The sequence below is a fragment of the Ictidomys tridecemlineatus genome, chromosome 6, assembly GCF_052094955.1.
Source record: "Ictidomys tridecemlineatus isolate mIctTri1 chromosome 6, mIctTri1.hap1, whole genome shotgun sequence".
Lineage (NCBI taxonomy): Eukaryota > Metazoa > Chordata > Mammalia > Rodentia > Sciuridae > Ictidomys > Ictidomys tridecemlineatus.
In genome coordinates, this window is record NC_135482.1 from 172,636,468 (window position 1) to 172,660,869 (window position 24,402).

General features: G+C 32.4%; 1 protein-coding gene across 7 annotated transcripts in view; it reads right to left on the reverse strand.

Annotated features, from left to right (window-relative positions):
* Pds5b (PDS5 cohesin associated factor B) overlaps positions 1 to 24,402 on the reverse strand; it is a 200,021-nt gene that overhangs the window by 12,133 nt on the left and 163,486 nt on the right. For 2 of the 7 annotated variants that reach the window (XM_078016125.1, XM_013360889.4), the window contains exons 24-33: positions 24,055 to 24,178; positions 17,126 to 17,330; positions 14,905 to 15,019; positions 12,765 to 12,897; positions 12,321 to 12,440; positions 11,213 to 11,275; positions 10,566 to 10,711; positions 8,459 to 8,564; positions 2,634 to 3,073; positions 2,433 to 2,543 (exon numbers count right to left, since the gene is read on the reverse strand). In XM_078016125.1, coding sequence (XP_077872251.1) covers positions 2,433 to 2,543; positions 2,634 to 3,073; positions 8,459 to 8,564; positions 10,566 to 10,711; positions 11,213 to 11,275; positions 12,321 to 12,440; positions 12,765 to 12,897; positions 14,905 to 15,019; positions 17,126 to 17,330; positions 24,055 to 24,178 — 1,563 coding nt within the window. Of the gene's footprint in view, positions 1 to 2,428; positions 2,544 to 2,633; positions 3,074 to 8,458; positions 8,565 to 10,565; positions 10,712 to 11,212; positions 11,276 to 12,320; positions 12,441 to 12,764; positions 12,898 to 14,904; positions 15,020 to 17,125; positions 17,331 to 24,054; positions 24,179 to 24,402 lie in introns of those variants that run through there. The other 5 variants (XM_078016128.1, XM_078016127.1, XM_078016126.1 and 2 more) reach the window with 5 other exon arrangements.

Sequence of the window (24,402 nt, forward strand, 5' to 3'; positions counted from 1 at the left end):
TATGTCCACTGACAAACCAAAGCGAAAATTCTTTGAGCAGAAAAGAGTATACCATTCCTGGCCTAATACATTCCACTCACAGGAATCACAAACCCTTCACTTCTCCCCCATTTTCACCGCTACTATCTAATTCAAACCATTCCTGCCTCTTGTCTCTTCCTTTTGTAAAATATTCTCTATAAAAAAAACCTGTATTAGTTCTTTTTAGGTATACAAAACATTAGGATTCATTCTGATGTAATTATAAAAGCATCAAATGTAGTTTGCTCTAATTTAGTCCCCAGTATTTCCCCTTTCCCTTCCCTCTACTCTTACTGATCTATCTGCTATTTACTTAGGTTTTTAAAAATTTAGTGTTAAAAGAATAGCTGATGTCAATACCTATTTACATCTTTCTACAGAACTTACGAGTAATTTTCTAAAACCTACTAACTTATTATAATGACTCTGAAGATAAATTGCCTACCTGTCTGTTCTCATCTCTTTTTACTCTCCAACTCCTGACACAACTACAATCCAGCAAACCCTGGCTTTCCTTTAGCTTTAAATTTGCAAAGATTTTTCCCACTTCAGAAACTTCAAATATAGTGTTCTCTCCATTTGGAATGTCCTTCTCCTTATTCTCTGACTGCTTAACTCTTTATTATTCTCAAATAATCAACTTATTATCATTTTTCAAAGAAATATATTTCCCCACCTCCCCAATTCTCCTATTACATTCTCTTAGAGCATCCTAAAATTCTCCTTCAATGCATATCACAAGCCCTAATTCTTTTTTAAAAATATTTTTAGAAAACAATTTTATTTATTTATTAATTTTATGTGGTGCTGAGGACCAAACCCAGTGCCTCACATGTATGAGGCAAGTGCTCTACCACTGAGCTACAACCCCAGCCCCAGAAGCCATAATTCTTTATTTATGTGATTATTAATGTGATTCTTTAATGACTGCATTCCCATTAGACAGTAAGTCCCATGAGGATAAGAACCATGCTTGTTAAGTGCCACTATACATGAAGTGCATGGAAAATAATGGTAATCTTTTTCAATTCCACTGAGCTCAGAAAACATACATGCACACATGCACGCACGCGCGCGCGCACACGCGCACACACACGACATATAATACCATATGTTCTATACCACCTAATACCATATGTTCTAGCTCTGAAAAAGAGGCCTCCAGAGCAAGGAAACACGCTGCCAAGATAGAACACAGAATCTCTTCCTATACAGAATTGTAAAACAAACAAATAAACTTAGGTTTTGAACATGCATAAGAGAATTTGTATTGTTTTGGAAGGTAACACATTAAGCCCTTAATTGTATGATGTCCAGATATAAAGAAACTAAAGTTACAAGGCTGAATAAAATATTTAACCCCTTTTATTCCCTTGTTAAAAATTTCATCACAGGTATTAATGCTCCCTAAGAATTCTTTGTTTAGAAATAGTGATTTTTCTTTGGCTGAATTCAAATACATCTGTGAAGTTGCCATAAAAAATGCACTTACCTTTATCTTTAACCTGAGAGAGAAAAATATTTAGTTCCTAATATTTATTCCTAACCTTCATGTTAGGAGGCATGAAGTACTGGCTAGATGCTTAGGCAACTTTTCCTTTTCCTGTGGAATACACAGGAACAGGAAACACTCCAAGGTAATCAAGTAACTAAGATATGTTGGCAACACTTGAAAAGTGAAGCTGCAGATGTAATTACATACTGGATTCTCTCAGAAAAAGTGTGCAGAATTTCTGATGAAGCGAAGATAAACTACTTCCACTTACATAACTGAGATGAAAATATTTCCAACCATATATATCACAGTATTGATGCTCTTGTCATGTTAATAATTTGTCATGTTGACAATACAGGTTTGTTGCTATACCTCTCTTATAAATGTGCCTGTGTGAATACCCAAAACTATCTATATTTAGATATAGACAAATGAATTCAATTAGAAAACAAAAACATAAAATACTTGAGATCAACATGTGATAATTTCTATGGATTTAAGAAAGATGGTATCTGTTACTTTTCTATGACAAGTTCAAAAAATAAAAGCAGAAGTATAAAACCAATTTTTTAAAAAGAAAAAGTTGCAATGAGGAAATATGAAGAAAAATTGTAGCTTGTGATGATGAGGCAACCTGGTTAAATGTGTAGTGATTATATAAAAATACCTAATCATCTCTTTAGATACATAAAAAGTCTGTATTATTTGGTATTCATTCATAAACTTCTGCCTAAACCTATAAAAATGAATAAATACTACCCAGAGGTTTAACTGGGATATCAATCACCTAGGTAAGTTTATAAAAATTTATCTTACCTAGTGTAATGGGACTAAATATTTGGATTTAAATATAGTAAATGAACTTTTGCAAAATAATTTGAAATTGGTTTGAAATTTAATATTATTTACAACTTACACATTTTTTTTGGGTTGTGATGGTGATGGCGTTTTTGATGGTCTTCCTCGTCCTTTCTGTGGTGTGGATTGTGTGGACTCAAGTGCACTAGTTTCAGGAGATTCTGCTCTGCTTTGGGGAAGACCCAAATGTGGATAGCATCAAATTATGGTTTAAAATATGGTACGTAAATAGATGTAGCTTAGAGTTACACATATTTACCTCTGCTGTGCTCTCCTTGATGCTCGGTGCTGCTTGCTTTTTGACTTCTGTTCTGTATTTCCACTTTGTCTATCTTCTTCCTCCTCTTCCTCTAGTGCAGGAGGTCCAGATTTTTTTTTGTTTCCTTTTTTAGAAGATTTCATCATTGGTTCTTCTTTTGGTGTACCTCCACCAAGAGGTTTTGGTGGTCGGCCTCTTTTACCCTTTTTTGGTGGACTGTTCTGTTCATCCTCATTTTCTAAAAGATCTTCTTTGAGCCTCTTCTCTTCAGGCCACTGCTGTTCATCTGATTCTGAAGCTGTATGGCCTCTTTTCCGGCCTCGTTGACTGCCTTTGGGTTTCTGTTCTTGTACCAATTTAGTCAGGTCATCCATGCCTAATTTCTCCTCTGGATCTGTGACAGGGTTTTTTTTCCGACTTCTAGGCTTCTCTAATTCAGACTGAAGGGAAAGAGGTCAATTTTTTAAAAATAAAATTGTTGGAGCTGGGGGGTATGGCTCTATAGCAGAATACTTGCCTAGCACAAGCAAGACCCTGGGTTCAATCCCCAACACCATAAAATAAATAAATAACAAATAAATAAAATTGCTCATAGAAAACATACAAATATTAACCAGATATTAACTGGGATATCAACTAGGTAAGTAAACAAAAATTTATCCTATGTAATGTAACAATAAAATTGTTAACATTAAATTTTTGAACAATGAAACTAACATATACCTAAATATCCAGTGCTCATATATGTCAGATATATGTCTTATATATGTCACACCTAAATATTTACTAGTTTTTTGTTTTGTTTTGCAATGGCATCTTGCTATATTGCTTAAGCTGTTCTCAAATTAATGGACTAAAGTGATCTTCCAACATCAGCCTTCCAAGAAGTTGGGACAACAGTCATGAGCCACCATGCCCAGAAATTTACTCATTTTTCAATTTAAAAAAATTCTCTGGGGTAAGAGAATAACTCAAAAGGAAGCCTCGCAAATCACTACTTTATTAAATTATATATTAGTGAAGAACTGTTTCATAGGTTGGGGTTGTGCCTCAGTGGTAGAGCACTTGTCTAGCATATGGGGGGCGCTCGGTTCGATCCTCAGCACCATATGAAAATTAAAAATAAAGGTATTGGGCTGAGGATATGGCTCAAGCGGTAGCGCGCTCGCCTGGCATGCGTGCGGCCCGGGTTCGATCCTCAGCACCACATACCAACAAAGATGTTGTGTCCGCCGAGAACTAAAAAATAAATATTAAAAATTCTCTCTCTCTCCTCTCTCCTCTCTCTTTAAAAAAAAATAAATAAATAAAGGTATTGTGTCCAACTACAACTAAAACAAGATATTAGAAAAAAAAAGAATTGTTTCATGAAAAAGGACATTCTAGATTCACTGTATGATACTAAAGGATAACTATAATAAAGAATCTGTTTTGATAGTCAATTTAAATAAGTTTAATTTCACCAGAGCATAATAAAACATCAAAAGTTATACATCATGCTTACAACATCATAAAAGAGCTATTTCTGTTTTCTAAATGAAGATTGATATAAAAGTTAAACACATATTAAAACTTCTGTAAATATTTATGACTCAGAGATACTATTTCTAAGTTAGTTAATTAGCAACAACAAAACATCAGTGGCTTTCAATTTTAAAATAAAATCCTAGTCTACAATCAGTGAATTTGAAATGAAAATGCACAGGGAGACTGAGAAAATTCTCCAGGGACCCAAGAATGAGAGTACATGTACAAACACTTAGAAGTCATGAGGGTGGGGACTTTATGATGGGATTAATATCTTGTAAGAAGCACCTCTCTCTTTCTCATATGAGGACACAGTGAAAAAGTGCAAGACAGGAAGAGAGCCCTTATCAGAAACTGAAATCTATAGGCATCTTGACCTTGGACTGCCCAGCCTCCACAACTGAGAGAAAATAAATTTCTGTTGTGAAAGTCTATGGTATTTGATCAAGACACTAGTGTATTTTGTTTTAGAATAGAATGTGAAAAAAAGTTCAAACTGTTTCCCCTACCCCTACCTTCAAAAAGACATTCAATCATTTCAGAACTTCTGATTTATTATATTATGTTCCTTTATTTTATGTTTTGAAAAACAGAATAATTCTGGGCTAATATAACAGCAGTACAATATTTTACTAATTATAGTAACTAAATGTTTGTGTCTAGTTGATTCTATTTTTTAACTGTTTTTTTTAAATAAATGACAGCAGAATGCATTACAATTCTTATAACACATATAGAGCACAATTTTTCATATCTCTGATTGCACATAAAGTATGTTCACACCAATTTGTGTCTTCATACATGTACTTTGGATAATAATGTCCATCACATTCCACCATCATTGGTAACCCTCTGTCACCTCCCTTACCCTCCCACGCCCTCTGTCCTACCTAGAGTTTCGTCTATTCCTCCTATGCTTCCCCTCCCTACCCCACTATGAGTCAGTCACCTTATATCAGAGAAAACATTAGGCATTTGTTTTTCAGGGATTGGCTAACTTCACTTAGCATTATATTCTCCAATGCCACCCATTTACCTGCAAATGCCATTTTATTCTCTTCTATTGCTGAGTAATATTCCATTGTATATATATGCCTGCAAATGCCATTTTATTCTCTTTTATTGCTAATATTCTATTGTATATATATGCCACATTTTTTTTAATCCATTCATCTACTGAAGGGCATCCAGGTTGGCTCCACAGTTTAGCTATTGTGAATTGTGCTGCTATAAACATTGATGTGGCTGTGTCCCTGGAGTATGCTGTTTTTAAGTCCTTTGGTCTCAGAAGAGGATATACAATCAACAAATATGTGAAAAATACTCATCATCTCTGATTCTATCTTTATTACTCCTGATTTCTTATTTATTTTCTTTCACATGGACTTGAGACAAGATAACACTGAACTTTTATAATTGTATGTTAACTTAGGAAAAAACTAACAACTTTTTAAATACCTTTTCTCATGCAGAAACACGGATATTTTCTCCAAGTCCTATATTTCTCAGTTTTAAAATTATTTCTAAATAAAGGTTCCCCCTACTTCTTTTTAAGATTATGTTTAGATTGAGCTATCTATCCATTCTATTTAATCTATCTTGTTGCTGCAGTTTGTTTTGATAAAGGAAACTCCCTGTCCCCAAGTGCCTGATATAAAGCAAAATTAAGAGAGAATTACTTGCACACAAACATACAAGGATACCATATTGCATTCTTAGCTTTTCAATTGCTTCTCCACTGCAAAAATAACAATGTGTATGTCTTTTCTGCTTCATTTTTATTCCTCTGACTTCTAGTTTATGTCAAGATTCCCGAGTTGATCAAACATTCCAGAACAATTTTAAATAATAGGTGAACAGGCTGCTTGTTTTGTTTCTGATTTTTAATAAGAATGCTTCAAGTGTTTTGCCTTTTAAGAAGAATGTACTGACTACTGATTTCAAACAGACAACTTTTAACACATATTCATGAACGAGTTTTAAATCTTGTTCTTGAAAGATCTGAGATTATTTTGTTATAATTTTCCTTTTTCAGTACATTAATTTACTATATGGTATTAATTTTTTAAAACATTATACTATCCTTGAGTTCCAATGAGAGGAAAAGACCTAAGTGAATGGATGCAGTTAGTTTGTATTTAGTTCTGTGCTTAAGTTAAAAATTAAATACTGCTATAAAGAAATCTGAATATAAGAGAAATACTAAATTAAAACCAAATTTAATATATTATCTCCAATTTTAAATGTAACAGGTCTTTTTGATATCCAAAGGTTTAAAAAGATTCTTTCATGCTTTGGAAAGGTTAGTATAAATAGAAAATCCAATGTCCACTTTCTTAAGAATACTAGAAAATAATTGGATTTCATAAAACATTACAAATCCTAATTTTTCATTTTTAGTTGTATTGTTTTAAAAACACAGGGAATACAAAACTGAGGTGAGAAGTCAGAAATAGAGAAACATAGTATCTATAACATATAAATGTATATAAATAATAATTCCTTTGCTATGAAATTTCTATATGAAGCTGGTAGTATGCAAATAGTACTAATTCATTATAATCTACTGGTATTTAAAAATAACTTGGGTTGCATAATGCTTAACTCTTCAAGGGTATTTCAATCAAAATTTTATTAATAAGTTTCTTATGGTACCTCTAAAAAAGGGTTCAACATTACACACCATCCCACAATAGATGGCAAAAGGTTTCCATGATAATAACACAAATAAATCTCAAGAAACCAGGAATTCAAAACAGTCTATGAAAAATAAAATACTCTGTCTGTACTGCCCCAAAAGGCAGTAACATGGAATGTATATATCCCAACACTAAAAATCAACAAAAGCCACATTCCCAACTATATTTGGTGGGGGGCATGTTGACATGGGTATGGTACACTATGGGAGTGGCCTAGTTGACATTTCCAATAAGAAAAAAAAAAAATCTTGAGTTCTCCCCTTAACAATTTTTCAAAAACAAAAAAACCAACTCTTGAAAATGAAGGATTTTCTACAGTAAGAGATAATTAGAACCACAAGACAAAAATACCTTTTCCAATTCAAAAGTTCTCTTCTATAAATCCAGATAACAGGATTCTTTTCTGGCTATCAACTTTTCTGCTTAGGTGAAATTTTTAAGTAGTTAATGAAGATCAAAATTTACAGTATACTCAGGTGTAGTGTGGCACATGCCTGTAATCCCAGTGGTTCTGAAGGCTAGAGCAGGAGGGAGTGCAAGCTCAAAGCCAGCCTCAGCAACTTATTAAGGCCCTAAGTAATTTAAACAAGACCCTGTCTCAAAATAAAAAATAAAAATGGCTGGGATATGGCTCAGTGGTTAAACACCCTTGAGTTAAATGCCTGGTACAATCAACCAATCAATCAATAAAACAAAAATTACAGTATAAAGAATAAGGACTAAGAATAGAAAGTATTATCATTATAATAACAATGAAAGAAGAGCAACAATTCACTTGTTTTGTAAACCTAATCAGCTAAATATGTACAAATATTTCCTCACAGATATACTGACTCAAACAGCCTAATCAATAATTCAAGAAATGTTTTTTAGAGTTGAACTGAAAAATCATGTATTATATATCTGTAGTAAAATGTTACCAAATTTTTTTTTTTTATATATTTTTTAACATTTATTTATTTTTTCTTAGTTCTCGGCGGACACAACATCTTTGTTGGCATGTGGTGCTGCTGAGGATCGAACCCGGGCCGCACGCATGCTAGGCGAGCGCGCTACCGCTTGAGCCACATCCCCAGCCCCCAAATTTGTTTTCAACTGACATTTATTAAGTAAGATCTATCACAGAAGTCATTTCTACTAAAGTTTAAACACTGAAGGAGAATTTAATGAAACCATAACATTTCCTACCTTTACTAGAAGCTTATTTAGTAAATGGTTCAAGAAATGAAGTTAACGGAGAAGGCTTTAGGACCTTCATTCCATATCACTTCTCTAAAGCTAACCTAAATATACTGTGTTAATTTTTTTTTTAAAACAAAACAAAACCAAGCAGTTTTGTGTGTGGAATAGACATGTTGGATTCCAAAGACATGAAGAATTAAGGCAATTATCAGAATAATAAACACATAAATTTCAACATAAAGAAATTGCAAGGCAAAGAAAGTAATTATAAATTCAGATTTGTATAAGTACAGCAACAAAACAAAAATCAAATGCCAAATTTGATAGTAATATTAATTAGTTTCAGTGTAAAAATCGACAATGAATAAGCATAAAATTACTATTAAAATTATCATAAAATCAAACCAAATATCTCACCCTTACAAGATCAGAGTCGTCTCTCTTGTCACTTTTTTTCCCCGGCAAAGGTGAAGACATTGTGTAATCTTCATTTTCACTGTGATCCATTTCAGAACTATCAAGCCTTTTAATACAAACATTTACAATTGTTATTACAATCAAATAATCTTAAAAGTCTTTTCTCTTTCCTAGTATATAACTTTACAGCTTTATGAGGAAAACTTCATTCATTTTTTGAAGATGAATGTTTTTGTTCTATCATCTTTAGCACTAAATCAATAAGCAATAATGTTCATTTAATATAGTAAGGAAATTAAAAATCATAAATTCAGTTTTTTCCCCTAAGTCTTTCTAAAACCTAAATTCTGTTTTTGTATGGAAACATAAAGCAAATTAAAACTATTTTGTTAATAAATTAAGATTGGCATATACTGCAACCTGCCCTGTCCCATTCTTTTACTCCCCCTTCCATTTTTTCTTTTCTCTGTAGCACTTCACCTTAAGACACTTTAGTTATTATGTTTACCATTCACTGACTACTGTTAGAATGTGAGAATGGCTCTTCTGTCATCTTTACTCACCAATGTAGGCTAAGCACTTGAATATGACTGGCTTTGAACAGGCACTCAATTCATACTTGTTAAATGAATTAACAGCACAAGCTCTCACGAATGTATAAAGGTGCAGTCTTCTGTCTCATCCTTATCTGCTTCTTAAAACTGTTTACACATTGTTGAACCCTAAATCTCGATCTGTTCCAGCTAACCTGAGTTCTAAAGTCACATATACAATTGTCTACCCAACACTTCACTTAAATTTCTAACAGAAACCTGATCTTTAACATAAGCCAAAACAGTTTTTCAGACACTCTTTTTCCATACTCTGCTCCTCAACACATACATATAAACACAGAGCCTGTTACTCCTTAAGACTTCTAGATCTCAGTAAATGGTACCACTATATATCCAGTTTTTTAAGCAAAGAAACCCTGGATACTTTCTCTCCCTAATTGTTCACATCTAATAAATCAGTAAGAGCCATTTGGGTTTAACATCAAAATAAATGATAAGATTTGACTATTTGTCATTATTCTCTCTCTTCATTCCTTTCCCAGACTACTTACTATTATTAGCTAACTCACAACTGATTTTTCTACCTCAACTTTAGTTCCTCTATAGTATATTCTCCCCAGATCATCAAGGGAGTATTTCTTAAAAGCATAAATTAGGTCTCTAAACTCCCAAACAGCATCTTCCAGCTGCACTTAAAATCAAATCCAAATTCCTTATCATGGAAATCCAAGAAAACTGGTAAGACTTTTTACAACATCTCTCTCCTTTACTGACTGATTATGAACAATGCAAAAGACAGTGTAGTCTTTCCTAATTATATAGCAAGGATCAATAAACATCGAGTTTAGCCCTGCATAATGATCTGCTGCTAAAAAAATGATGTCCTTGTGCTAAAACCAGCAAAATGGTGAATTATTTTTTCCATTTGTTCTTTCTTACAAAGAAAAAAAATGCTCATTTTAAAAACCATTTTTAAACAAAAAGTTTACACATACATATACATAGTAAAAAAAAAAATTCAAACTGTACCAATAGCATAAAATGGTCTCCCTCCTATTCTAGGTTATCATGAACAGATTTGGTCTGTTCTTCCAAAAACTTTCTATACATGTACAAACAAATGTGAGTATAAATCTTTTTTCAAAACAAAGATACCATAACACTGTTCTATATACTCTTTGCCTTTTCACTCATTAATGTATTATGTATTCCATGCTAACTCGTATCTCATCATTTTTTAATGACTATGTGTTCTAACTATGGATGTATCTATCATTAGTTAACAGTTTTATAAGCACAAGATACTGAAGTTAGAAACTGGTTATGTGTACTAATACAGAACACTCCAACATGGTTATATATAAAAAACTAAGAAAAAGTGTATACTACAAATGAGCAAGCAAATAAATATGAATTTGTTGACTACCAATGTTAAATGGGAAAATTATGCATTAATTTCCATTCACTAACTTTTAATGTTTTAGTCACGTTATTTTAGATCTCACAGCCTCATTGGAATTAATAAATGTAAAGTATGTTACTTATGTACTTGCCTCCCTTTTATTCTTCCAGGAGAGCTTGGATTTGAGCTGCTGCTTGCATTGCTTACAGTTTCCATTCGTGATGATTTGGTTTGAGATTGTTTTCCTGCTGATGAAAGTGGCTTATTAACAGCTCCTAGAACATTGGTTGTTTTAGGCTGAAATGAGAAATGTTTCTATTTGGTTAAAACTAAAAGAAACTTACAGGTCAAACAATAAATAATATCTGTTATTTATTTACATATAAATCATGAAAAATGTGCCTATCTTTAAGCAAATTAAAAACTATACAGATAACAAAGATTTTCTTAAAGTTATCTGAAGAAGGCTTAAACAGAAAATGAGGACAAATAAAATACATGGTTACTGCTGAAGAACATAAGATGATGCCTTAAGATTTTTATCTTAAATTTAGGATGAAAAAGTCTAAGTATAAAGGTCTCTTGAGTTTTATCATAGCTAAAATATAAGTTTGTGTATCTCAGTCTATATTTATATGATAGATAAAATTATTTCTCACTAGCAATGAAAGACAGTAGATTATATTTCCTACCATTAGATACACAAATTTTTAAAGAAGGAAAAACTAATATATGTAGGTAATTAATTATACTAAAATAAACCTCCACATAAAATTAAAAATGATTCTTAAGACATACTTTTCCAGGAGTGAAAAACGATTTCATTTCTGGAGGCAGGTAATTTTTGGTGTTACTGAAATTCTACAAGCAAGAGAAAAAAGTAGTCAATGACTATTGAAATACTATATTTACAAGGTGGTTAAAATCCAACAAAGCACAAAATAGCTTTTCTGTTTTAAAGGACATATTTATTAAATTAATCAGTTGAACCACAAAATTTAAGTCATTGATTTTAACTACTATTAATAAACTAAAACTAACCTTGAACCAATTACAATTAATAGCAAAACATATTTGAGTCCCAATATGCTAAGACTGCATCAGTAAATATATGTTCCTCTAGTAACACTCTTCAGACAGACCACATACACTCCTGTTATCTTGCTCACATCAAAGTGAATTTCTAAAAACACACAGCCCCTTTAGCTATTTGGTAAACCTATTTCAAATCTCCATATATTGGTAAGATCTTACCTGGCATATTGCTTTAAAACCAAAAAGGAAGACAGTGGTGGTTTCCAGACTGCTAGATAAATTACGAATCTATAATAGTGAATGGAAAACACCTTCTGCATCTCATACAACACTTTAGTTTTTGGAGAGTGGTTTGGAAATGCTCTTACATTATTTCCAGAGTTTTGGGCCTGTTTCAGGATCTGTTCTACATATGTATATAACTTCACATTTTTTTTTTTTGGCTTTCATTAGTGCATTATCATTATACATAATTGTTGGCTTCATTTTGATATAATCATACATGCATGGAGTTTAATTTGGAGTTCAATTTACATTACAGTTCCTGGTACCCACCGCCTATACTGTATCTTTATCTACATTCTTTTTCCATTTGGATTAGTGGCCATTAACTCATAAATCCATACATCTTGATCACATTCTTTGCCTGTTTCTCTTAGCATGGTTTCAATCTCTGAAGACAAACTCTTGATCATCCTAACTCAACTCTAAACCACTGTATCCTCTAATTTGGCCCACATTTAGTCTTGAACTACATTTTTAAAACTAGTGGCAATCTTTCCATGTCATAGTAGTGGGTCAACTTTTGATAAGGATACTTCCTGATCTCCCACAACCTAGTGCTGAAATACATTTTATTTCAAATTACTACCTTGTCCGGTTGGGTGAAAAAACGGGCTGGTAGTACTGGGTCTTTAGGAGATTCCAAACTGTATGTGGTGCTCTTTGACATGATGATATTCATGGCAACATCACACACAGTGTATAGTTTCTGTAATCAAATTAAAAAAGAAAAAAAGTAGGTATTTAAGTTGGCATCCTAAATGTTGTAAATAAGAAGTAATTCTACAACATTCATCCAGTCTAAATAGTAAACTAATGAAAGTAATTGTCAGCATAAGCATTTGGCTTACACTATTGTTTTGATTATTTATTACTAATAAAATTACTACTAATCCTATATTAGAAAATCTAATTACTATCAACAGGAAAAAATTGATAAATAAATCTGTAAATTAATAATTACAGTTTCATTCCCCACAACTAAATGTTTAAATCAACATGGAATCAAATTTACAAAAGGATTATTACATACTTCATTCATTTTTGCATCATCTGGTCCTTGGGCATCTTTTGTTTGTTTAATATTTTCAACCATTTTTCTGATAAATGCATGACTGTTATTTTCATTTTTAGCCATTAATATTTCCAGAACAAACCAAAGACATCTAAAAAAAAAAAAAGGAAAATACTTTTGTTAAATATACATACAATAATTCCAAACAAAACAGAGCTAGATTATAACCCCAGAAGGGGAAAAATTTAAAAGGAAATAGCACACACACATACCACAGAGGTTAGCAATGTATACATGAGTTGCTCAGATCCATTGCCCTTTTAGTCTCACTAGATTTCCCAAAGAAGGTTAAAAAAAGAATCAGAGTGGAAAGAATGATGTGCTCTTAATCTGTGATATGACATCAAAGGAAAAATGCCTCAAGGAATAGTTGGGCCATGGATCAAGTGAGGCCTCAGACACTCAAGACTGACTCAAATCCTGATGGGAAGTCTCAAAAGATTACAACCACTGTATTAAAAGGTTAAGATTCCTCATTAATAAATCAGAAAGGAAAAAGTTATGTTGACATCTATACACACTGTCTTTGCTTAGTTCAGGAAAATTGTTTAAAAAGTTTCAGTAGCCCAGTTTTAATTACACAAAATTCTTTCGATAAAAATTCAAAAGTGTTTCTCTCGGTATTACATAGACAGAAAGAGACACAGTTATAGTTGATGTACAAAGGAGAAAAATAATGGAGAAAAGAAAGAAACAAGCAAGATATTTTAAAAGGGAAAAATAATCTTTAGGATCTCAATCATGGGAGAAGTTCTTCTAGACTGGCTCTTTGGTAAAATATAAATTATTTAGGGCAATACTGGGCAATTTAGAAAGATAAGTCAAGCCAGGCATGGAGGTGCACGCCTGTAATTCCCGCCATCTTGGGAGACTGAGGCAGAAGGATCACAAAGTCAAAGCCAGCCTTAGCAACTTAGCAAGACCCTGTCTCAAAATAAAAAATAAAAAGGGTTGGAAATGTGGCTCAGTGGTTAAGTACCCCTGCGTACAATCCCTAGTACTGAAAAAAACAAAAAATAAACAAAAAAGGGCTGGGGAAGCTTCAGTGGTAAAGTGTTCCTGGGTTCAATTCCCAATTGGGGGGAAAGGGACAACTTATTAATTCTTAGGATAAACCAATGTTCTCAGACAAAGAATAGTTACTAGAAGTTTATATCAGTCATAATCCCTCCAACAAAGAATGCATTTATGGAGAATTAGTTGTTGATTTTTCAGAAATAGAAATGTGGCAAAGAAACTAAGTAGTAGCTTTTTCCTTTGCCATAAGAAGTTACTGATGATTTTAATTTTATTCTCCTGACATACCTCAAATATTTAACTGTAAAAAATTTCTAGAATTAGGAAATCAAGAATTACTTTCCATCACTAGTATATTAAAGGTGTAATAAATGAACTGATTCAAAATCACAAAGATCATTTTTTATTATAACAAAAAGACGACCAGGGGTCAAGCTTAAAAGAATTATACTAGTCTTAAACTTTTCCAAATACCACAGTATCCCCGTGTTCTACACCCAGGCATATGCAATGTTTGCAGTCTCTCAACAATAATGCTTGAAACAATAGCAAATGTCATAAACTCTAATTTTAAAAATTTTTAAAAATCACCAATAAAATCCTCCTGGTTATGAATTTGGCTCATAATGAAATTACACCTTAATCTCTTCCTATGGAGGAAGACAGTTACTGCAAAGAAAAATATGCTTACTATGTGAGTAAAGGAGATTATTAATTCAAATTATTAATTCAAATCATGAAAACTACCGAGTTTCACAAGGAAACAGGAAACTATAAGAACTGGAATAGAACTTTTTAATGGATTACTTCAACAGAAAAGGAATGTCAGACTGGTAGAGAAATAGAACCAAAGTATTTTAATTATGCTAAATTAAGTTTTGGGAAGTTACTTAAGAAATGTAATGTGAAAAGATGATATAAAAATAGACAAATAAAAGAATAAATAAGAGAAAAGAACCCTAAACTCCTATGAAATGAAACACATTAATAAACTAATTATAATTGAGATCCCATTATCAGCAATAAGGAGGAAAAAAAACAACTTTCAGAAAATATGAAAATGGGATGGAAAAAGTCTTACTCTTTAACATCTTTAAGTTGTTCAATATCCTGTACTTTGACATAATCTGGGTCATGTGCCAAAAGGTGAATTGTATATGGAACAACATACTCTGGTAGAAGAGACAATAATTTTTCTGAAAAAGAAAAAAATAAAAAATAAAAGAAGAAAAAAAGAAAAAACAAAAACATCCAGGTTAGAAAATCAAATCTTACACACTCTCTCTCTTTCATACTTTATTTCCTGTATCCCACTATTACTACAATATGGCTAGAAGAAAAACATATTGAAAACCCCTGCATTGAGGAACATAGTAATTTAAACAGTTTTGTCCACTCATCTGTCACATCTAATATTGAAATGCCTACTAAACACACCATGTGCTGAGGCTCAAAGACAAATATTCCAGTTTTCTAATGCATACGAAAAAAGGGACCCATACAAACTATATTCAAGATTGAGAGACATCAAGTCCATTTTTCCTGATATTATAAGCAGCGCTATGTATAATATTTTAAGCTGCTAAGAAAATAAAACACTTCTAGTAAATCTTTCAGTTGATGTGGCACAAAATAGGAATAGCTGATTTTATTTTTAAGAGAAGAATAGACATAAAAGAATGAAAATAAGGAATGGAGTTTTTATGATGTTTTAAATATCAAAAAAAATCTTTTCAGTTTAAATTCAAATAGTTTTATATGTTCACTAAGAGTGCCAAATTCTGTTAGAGATCAGGAAGGGAATCTTAACTAGTTTTAATAAAGTATCATATTTCCTTTATTTCTATTGCTGAACTTAAGAACAGTTTCTGAATAATGCCATTCATTTTAAGAGCAAGCATAGAAGAAAAGGAACAAGGTTTAAAATACAGTAAACTTTAAATTAAATTCTATCAAATATTTACTTAGTGCTTACTCTCCTCTATTAGAATCTAAAAGTATAAAAATGAATAAAACTAGGTAAAGATCTCACAGTAAAGAATAAACAGAGACAGAAGCCATCTTCAATGTGAAAAGTACTCTAAAATAAACAACTAGTATTGGCTGATAACTTCTTCAGGCAAATCATTATGCTAGGTGCTTTACATACATAAATATTTAATCCTCACAACTGTAACAAGAAGTAAGTATAATTATTCCAATTTTACAAATAAGAAACTAAGGCATGGATTAAATATCTTGTCCAAATACAATCAGTAAATTGCAGAGGTGGAATGTGACCACATAAGCCTTCACTTTTTGCAATGTGAAGAAGAAAAAAAGCAAAGATGGTCACAGTGATGCAATAACACCCAAACTATATTTTTAAAGAATTCAAAAAGTGCAAACCACACTTCTTTGTTTTATTTATTTATTTTTCTGGGAGAGACAATTCTCAGATAAGAGCTAACAACAGAGAAAAAAGATGGCTCCATAAATTTCAAGTAATTGAGGTTATAGCAGGAATAACAGAGTTCATAGTAGGAAACTACAGAGACAAAACTTGAAATTCAGACCGAGAGTAAACTATAAAAAGCCATGAGAAATATTTCAACTCTACCTCATAAGCAATAAAGAATTCACATGGATTTCAAGCAAAGAAGTAATGTGATCAGAAATGTGTTTTAGAATGATAATTTTGCTGTCAATGTGGCACAGTAGTGGGTAAAACTAGGGGACAGAGGCGTAGGGAAACATTTAAAGAGGGAGGTATTTAAGTGTGTATACAATGATCCAAAGGAAATGTGACCAGCTAGGAGAACAGAAGACAGATGTTCAGACATCTGGAGGAAGAATTAACAGGATTTGGTGACTAATGAGTGAGTTAAAGAAAAAAAGGTATAAAGAATGCCTCTGATTTCTGACTTGGATAAATGGACAGTTTTTAATGTCATTTGTTAAACAATCCTAGAAGTCAAGAGGCATATCAGCTAACCTTGAAGGGGTAAGGCAGACAGATGAAAAGCAGGCACACAAGCACCTGCTATTATTAATGTCAGCTATAGGTGAGAACAAACAACAAAGATCAAAGACTTGTACTTTTTTCAACTAAAAGTAGAGCTTAGACAATCTACATAAATGTACAAATTTCATCATTATGTTAAAAGTACCTCCAATGTAACTACTATTTTCCTTGGCCATTTAGTCATTTACTTAGAGATATAGGTTCAAATTTAAATAGAATAACATTAATATATTATACTCTTTTAAATAGTGAAACTGTAAGGTTGGAAAGTATACTTTCTATTTCCCTGTATACTTACCACTAACAGCTGCATGTTGCTTTAGATACTCGCGTCTTACATTTATATTTTTTACCAGACACTGTCTAGCATGAGCTCTTCTCTCTTTTACAGGATCTTTAGCACAAAGTGCACAGATTGCCATATATTCAAGTGGAAGCCGTAATCGGGAAAGGCCTTTGTGAAGTTTCTGAGCAAACACTTGTCTTACTTGATAGCATTCATCCTGTAAAGATATAATTATTTCAGGTATTATCCACATAGTAGGAAGGAGTAACAACTTAGATATAAAATGTGCTATATATCCATAGAGAAAAGGGCATACAGAAACAAGTTTATCTACAACCACTGCTTGACTGACTGTTCACAAGACAGATGTTGTAACTCAAGTTAATTTCAAGACTGGAATATTCACCTAACAACGATTCATTTACATGTTAGAAATATTAGATGCATTCTTAAAATTAGTAAATACAAATCAGTTCAAACTTAAATAGATTTTTTAAAATAAAGCACAGGGGCTGGGAGAGATTCGGTGTTAGAGCTCTTGACTAGCATGTATAAAACCCTGGGCTCAATCTCCTGCACAACAACAAATAACAAATAAATAAATAAATTTTAAAAAGCATAAGCACTATCTCATATATAGCTTTTTCATTTAGTAGCAAAGCAAAACTCTGCCAAATTTAAACATTTTAGTTCTATCATTTAAAAACCTATCAGATTGAAATGCACAGCTCTGAAGGCAAGAGATCCTAATCAATTTCTGAAGCACCAAATTACTTTTATTTGTATAAATAAGCCAACCTGTTAATCCTATGCCTGCTTACTTCACACAACTCCCTTAAACTATCCCCCCAACTCTCCTAGCTAACTCCTCTTCATTCTTGAAGACAGTTCAACTATCTGACAGAAAGAAGCATATAACATGTCTCTTATACCCAACCTAGGCTCTATTACAGCACTCTGTGCACATCCCCAGTAGTACATTCAGCTCATAACATTACTCGTTTATATATCTGTCTTTTATCAGTGCTAGTTTATTAAAGACAACTAACTTTGTTTTCATTCATTATTGTGTCTCTAATCCTAGCACAATAACTGGCACACAGATGGACAGAATTTTCTCTCAACTACAGGGAAAAGCTCAAACTTTTATATAACAAAGAACTTCATGCTCATTTATATGCTCCATGACACAGTGTGGTATATTTCATATTAATGCAACTTTAGGTACCATATTTCTTCTATCTAGAATGGTATCTTTTCTTAAAAACCTTGATCATAATATCTTGCCCTTATCTTAAATACTTATACTTTGTATATCTTCTTTCATTTAATTTAAACGTCCTTATCTTATAATATTAACTTTCTACTTTTTAATAAAGTAGTCTAGTTTTCATGGAAATTTCATCTATCTACCTTTACATTCAACAAAATAGTTAACTCATTCCTTCCTCAATATTAATGTCAGAGAAGAGCAGAGTCTTTATTTTTTTATTATGATCCAATTAAAAAGTGCATAAATAAAAATCAACATATCACAAATATATTTATAAAGGAACAGACCATTCATTAAAAAAATCAATCTGTACTCAGATATCTCTTCCTCCTCTTATATCTTTCCCCAAGACGGTGTTTTTGTCACTGATCATTCAGAATTCAACAATACAATACAAATTCCTCACAAAGTCAATCTGTAAATCATTGTAGCAGATTTTCATATTGTCATTAAAGTGATGTTAAAGAAATTTCAAGTCATAAGTAAGGCAACTTGCACAAACAACAACTGAAGAAGACACAAACTGACAAGAATGATACACAAGTGTTCAAGAGAATCAGCTGAATAAATTTTAAAAGGTGCTACTGGAAACTGAGGAAGTCTTCAAATATTTTTCTGCAAAGATGATTATCCTTTTCATTGTGCTATAAAGTAAATGTGGGGTAAAGAATTTTATCAGAAAAAAATGTACTTTCAAAAATGCAGACACCTGACTATAAAATAAATTCTAGTCTGCATCTTTAAGTAAATACACTTTCAGAGGCCTCTTTTAATACAAATTATCCTCAGAACTATTGGTAAGCAGTTCGATTACTTTGTGTAATAAATTCTGTTATCAACACATTTCTATAATCCCCTAAGAGATTGTTAGCTGTAGCCATTATTTATTCATTTTTGTATTTCCAGAACCTAGAACAATATATAGCACATACCAGTACAGAGTAAATTTTTCATGAACAGAACTCCAAATTCTAAAATACTTAACATGATAACCTAAATTATGTTAAGATTCATATTACTGAGTTTCTATTCTTTCAGAATTATTGACGAGGGTCTCCCAGGTACAATACTACCTATAAAGAGCCACAACTCAAGAGAAATAAGCCACATGTACATAAATAGCTAAAGCACAAGGCAAAATTTAATATGAATAAGAGGACTGAAGATAAAACCTACAAGGATTCAAAAGGACAGAGAGACTACTTCCCGCTAAAAAGAATCAGAACAAGTTTTATAGAGAAAGTTGTGTTTAAACCTTAATCTACAGAAAGGATTGGATAAGGATTATGAAAATGAGAAGATGAGAAGAAAACGAGAGCAAAGTACAAGGCACATAAAAGAAAAATTGTTCAGCTGCACAGAAACAAAGGTAAAGGATAGTGTACTAAACAACCGTTTTGCACCCAACAAGATTTTAAAGTGTATATTTGGGTCCCAACTATAGAGGGTCTCAAATGCCAGATCTTAAACAACTTAAACATCTTTTTTATAAGTAGGAAAATATCATGATCAGAACTGTGATTAGGGAATTCAACCAACAATAAAGAAATTCTCACAACAGTCCTAGTGAGACTTGATGACTATAGCAATTGGGATAGTTGACACGATACGAATAAAGAACAATAGATCTACCACTGAGTAGATTACTTGGACTTTTGCAATAAGATAGAAGAACAAACAGTCTAATGTAAATCATGCTTTTAGATCTGAGAAATGCCAAGAAAGAATAGATTTGGGAAATATTATAAATCCAGTCTTACTCATTCACAGGACATAAAAATTTGAAATTTCCATTTAGCATCTGATGTGGGACTAGGAACTTGAAAAAAACAAATATTGCAGTATAGTAATGACTCACTTAGATAATGAGATGGCCAAAGAATGTGTAAGTGCTAAAATTGATCATGGATAGATCTTCAAAGAACACACAAAATAATTAAAGGAGGAGAAGTGTCAGAAAATGTAGTCAAGAGACAGAAATTTTAAAAAACAAGAGACAGAAATCAAGAGAATTTCAAGAATAATGGTGCAATGAGTATTGTATCAAATGACACAGAAAGGACACTGAAAAATTAAGATCACTGAATCTGAGGACTTCAATAGGTTACTTATAGAAAACAATAATGGCAAATGCCAAGATATGGACAGTAAAGAGAGGGTAAGAATAAGACAGATTACTATTTCTGGAGGTGTAGAGGTTTAAAAAAGAAGAGATGACATACATTGCTGGTGGGACTGCAAATTGGTGGACCCACTATGAAAAGCAGTATGGAGATTCCTCAGAAAACTTGGAAATGGAACCACCATTTGACCTAGTTATCACACTCCTTGGCATATACCCAAGAGACTTATCAGCATCTCTAGTGATATGACCACATCAATGTTTATAGCAGCTCAATTCATAATAGCTAAACTATGGAGCTAATCTAGGTTCCCTTCAACAGATAAATAGATAAAGAAAATGTGGTATAGTATATACATAAAGGGATAGTACTCAGCCATCAAGAAGAATGAAATTATGACATTTGCTGGTAAATGGATGGAACTAGAGACTATCGTGCTAAATGAAATAAGCCAATCTCCCAAAACCAAAGGCCTAATGTTCCCTCTGATATGCAGATGTTGACTCACAATAGGGGGATGAGGAAGGGTGTGGAGGTTCACCAGATTGGAGGGGAGAAGGGGAAATGAAGTGGGATGGAAATGGGAAAGACAGTAGAAGGAACTGTCTAGACATAACTTTCCTATGTTCACATATGAATACATGACCAGTGTAACTCCATATCATGTACATGGGAAGTTATACTCCATGTACGTATATGTCAAAATATACTCTACTATCATGTGTAACTAAAAAGAATGAATAAAAATTTAAAAAATAAGAGATGGGCATATGGTTTAGAGGAACAGAAGAATTAGGGAAAGGTTTTTTTTTTTTTTTAGAAGGGAATAACAATATGAATTGTGAGAAGATGCTAATAACTAAGTTTTACCCATTCACACAGGATTCCAAAACTACCTTTAAACTTTGGCAATTGAGATTTTCACCCTGGATATTTTGGTTACTAAGGTAGCAATGTATAATAAATACAGTAGTAGAAAATAAACTCTCCAGAAAATAGTAAGTAGAGGCTTTCCACACGTGGTAGACATTTAATTAATGGTTCACACCTACTTAAACAATGTAAAGTTCAAATCAGGTCCAACTCATTTTACGTGTCTCCTTACTTTGTTTTCTTAAAGTGCCATTTCAATAATGAATGATATCAGCAATATTCTAAGAAATATCAGATCAAGAACCCAATCAATCAGCAGAATATAAATCTCATCAATTTAAAAAACTGATGAGAAAAATTCTTTCATGAAATGTAATACATACTTTTTAAACAATTTTAATTTCTTATAAAATAAGATGATTTCCAGACTTAAAAGGAAAAACTAAACCAGGAAGTAAATGGGCTCACCAAAAATCTCATCTCTCAAATGATTTTTTTCCTAATATCTGAACAATAACAAAACTAAAACAAATCATAAACAGGATTTGGATGGCTATTTTTAAACACTTGAGAAATAAATACATTTAAAAAATAGATTGTGTTTTGAAGTTAACAGCAATTTTCAAATAAGCAGAAGAAAGTGGGGAGGGGAAAAGTAGAAAAAAATTGCAATGACTCCTGATGAATGCCAAATTCTTAAACTGTTTGGAAAAAAATAAAAACCTAAGTGTGAAACAATCAAATTATGAATGGAAAATTCATATTAGATTATCAGATTTACTATTATGAAAGCCTTTTAAAATTTTCTCACTGATGCTAAATACTTCTAGAGTGATACACTTCAAATATAACATAAAAATCTATAAAGCTGGAATGACTCCATCAATATCAATTTCACAATTTGAAAATTTGACTCATTAAGTAATAAGGAGTCCTTCTAACCTGAAATTCAGTCTATACTATGGCTTTATAAAACTATAAACCCCAATCAGAATGACAATTCTCAAGAATACAAGCAACAATAACTGTTAGTGAGGATGTAGGGGAAAAGGTACACTCATACATTGCTGGTGGGATTGCAAATTAGTACAATCATTATGGAAAACAGTATGGAGATTCCTCAGAAAACTTGGGAATGAAACCATCATTTGACCCAGCTATCCCACTCCTCAGTTTATACCCAAAGGACTTAAAATCAGCATACTACAGTGATGTGGCCACATCAATGTTTACAGAAGCTCAATTCACAAAAGCTAAAACTATGGAACTAGGTGCTCTTCAACAAATGAATGGATAAAGAAAATGTGGTACATATACACAATGGAATATTACTCAGCCTTAAAGAAGAATGAAATTATGGCATTTGCAAGTAAACAGATGGAGCTGGAGAATATCAAGCTAAGCAAAATAAGCCAAATCCCAAAAACCAAAGATAGGAACTTTGTATTGTGCAGACAGGAGTTAGGGGAAGGGAGGAGATATAGGGATGGAAAGGATAGTGGAATGAGACGGACATTATTATCCTATATACACGTATAATTATACTACTGGTGTGACTCTGCATTGTGTTCAGACAGAGGAAGGAGAAGTTGAACTTTATTTATGTACAATATGTCAGAATGCATTCTACAGTCATGTATAATTAACTAGAACAAATTTTTTAAAAAGGAAAGAAAAAACACTGTAAACTTCTATATATTTTTTTCATTTAGGGAACTAAAACAGCTATTCCTCATTATTCATAGATTCCATATTTATGAATTTGTCAACTCGTTCAGGATTTATTTGTAACCTCCAAAATAAATACTTGCAGAGATTTTCTGAACAGCAAAAATATGTACAGATCAGTAAAAAATTGAATTGTGTCATATGTATATGCCCAAATGAGGTTGAAGAAGACCTGCCTTCTTGTTTCAGCTCTCAGACTGTAAACAAGGGTCCTTTTTGTGGGTCTACTTAGTGCTACACTTTTCACATTTTTGACCATGTTGGCAATCTAGTTGTTTAAAATGGTTCCCAAACATAATGATGAAGTACTGACTAGGATTCTATTTTTTTTTAAGTTGAGATGAACACAATACCTTTATTTTATTTATTTCTTTTTATGTGGTGAAGACAGAACCCAGTGCCTCACACATGCTAAGCAACTGCTTTACCACTGAACTACAACCACAGTCTCTGCTTAATATTCTTAAGCACAGGAAGGCTCTGATGTACCTTACAGAGAAAATACATAAGCTTAGTTTAGGCATGAGTTATAGTACTGCTGATTATGAGCATGTGTCTGTCTGTTTGTCTGTCTGTCTGAAGTAAGATGCCTTTAAACAGAAATACACATAAAACATGGTTGTATATTGCTCAATTGATGAAAATTTCATGACTACATACCAGAAAGAACCTCTCCTTGTATTTCCTCTAAGAGCAATACATGCTAATTCAGTATTTGTTTTGCCTTTATAGACTAGAACTGTACGTAACAACAAGTCAGCTAGACTACGTAACCCAAAAGTCAAATGAGTTTTAGAACTTTGAAACATTTCTTGTACAAGTTTTTCAAAAGAAAATATTCAAAACTTTGATCAAAATTATTAACTGAGTTGAAAAAACTAAATTTTTTTCCTAAAGTCTGTGACGGTAAAAAGTAGTGTCTTTAATATAGTGATTTTCCTTACATTGATAGCTAATGCACATAACTGATATTGTTCTAATGTGATGATTTCATGGTAGCATGGTTCTTGTGCCAGCTTCACAATAGCACTTCCAGCAGCAAGTCTCAGACGTGACATATCTGGTTTACTGAAAAACAAGCAAAAAGAATACAGATAAGGTTTCTAAATGTTTATATAAAACCATTTTATATATCTAATTTTGTAGATATTTTTCAGGCCAAAAAAAAAAAAAAAAGGTAGAACTATGCTATGGTCTCAATGTTTTTGTGTCTCCTTAAATTCACATATTGAAATCCTACTGCCAAGATGATAGTATTAAGAGGTGGGATCTTCTGAGAGGTGAGTAGCCTT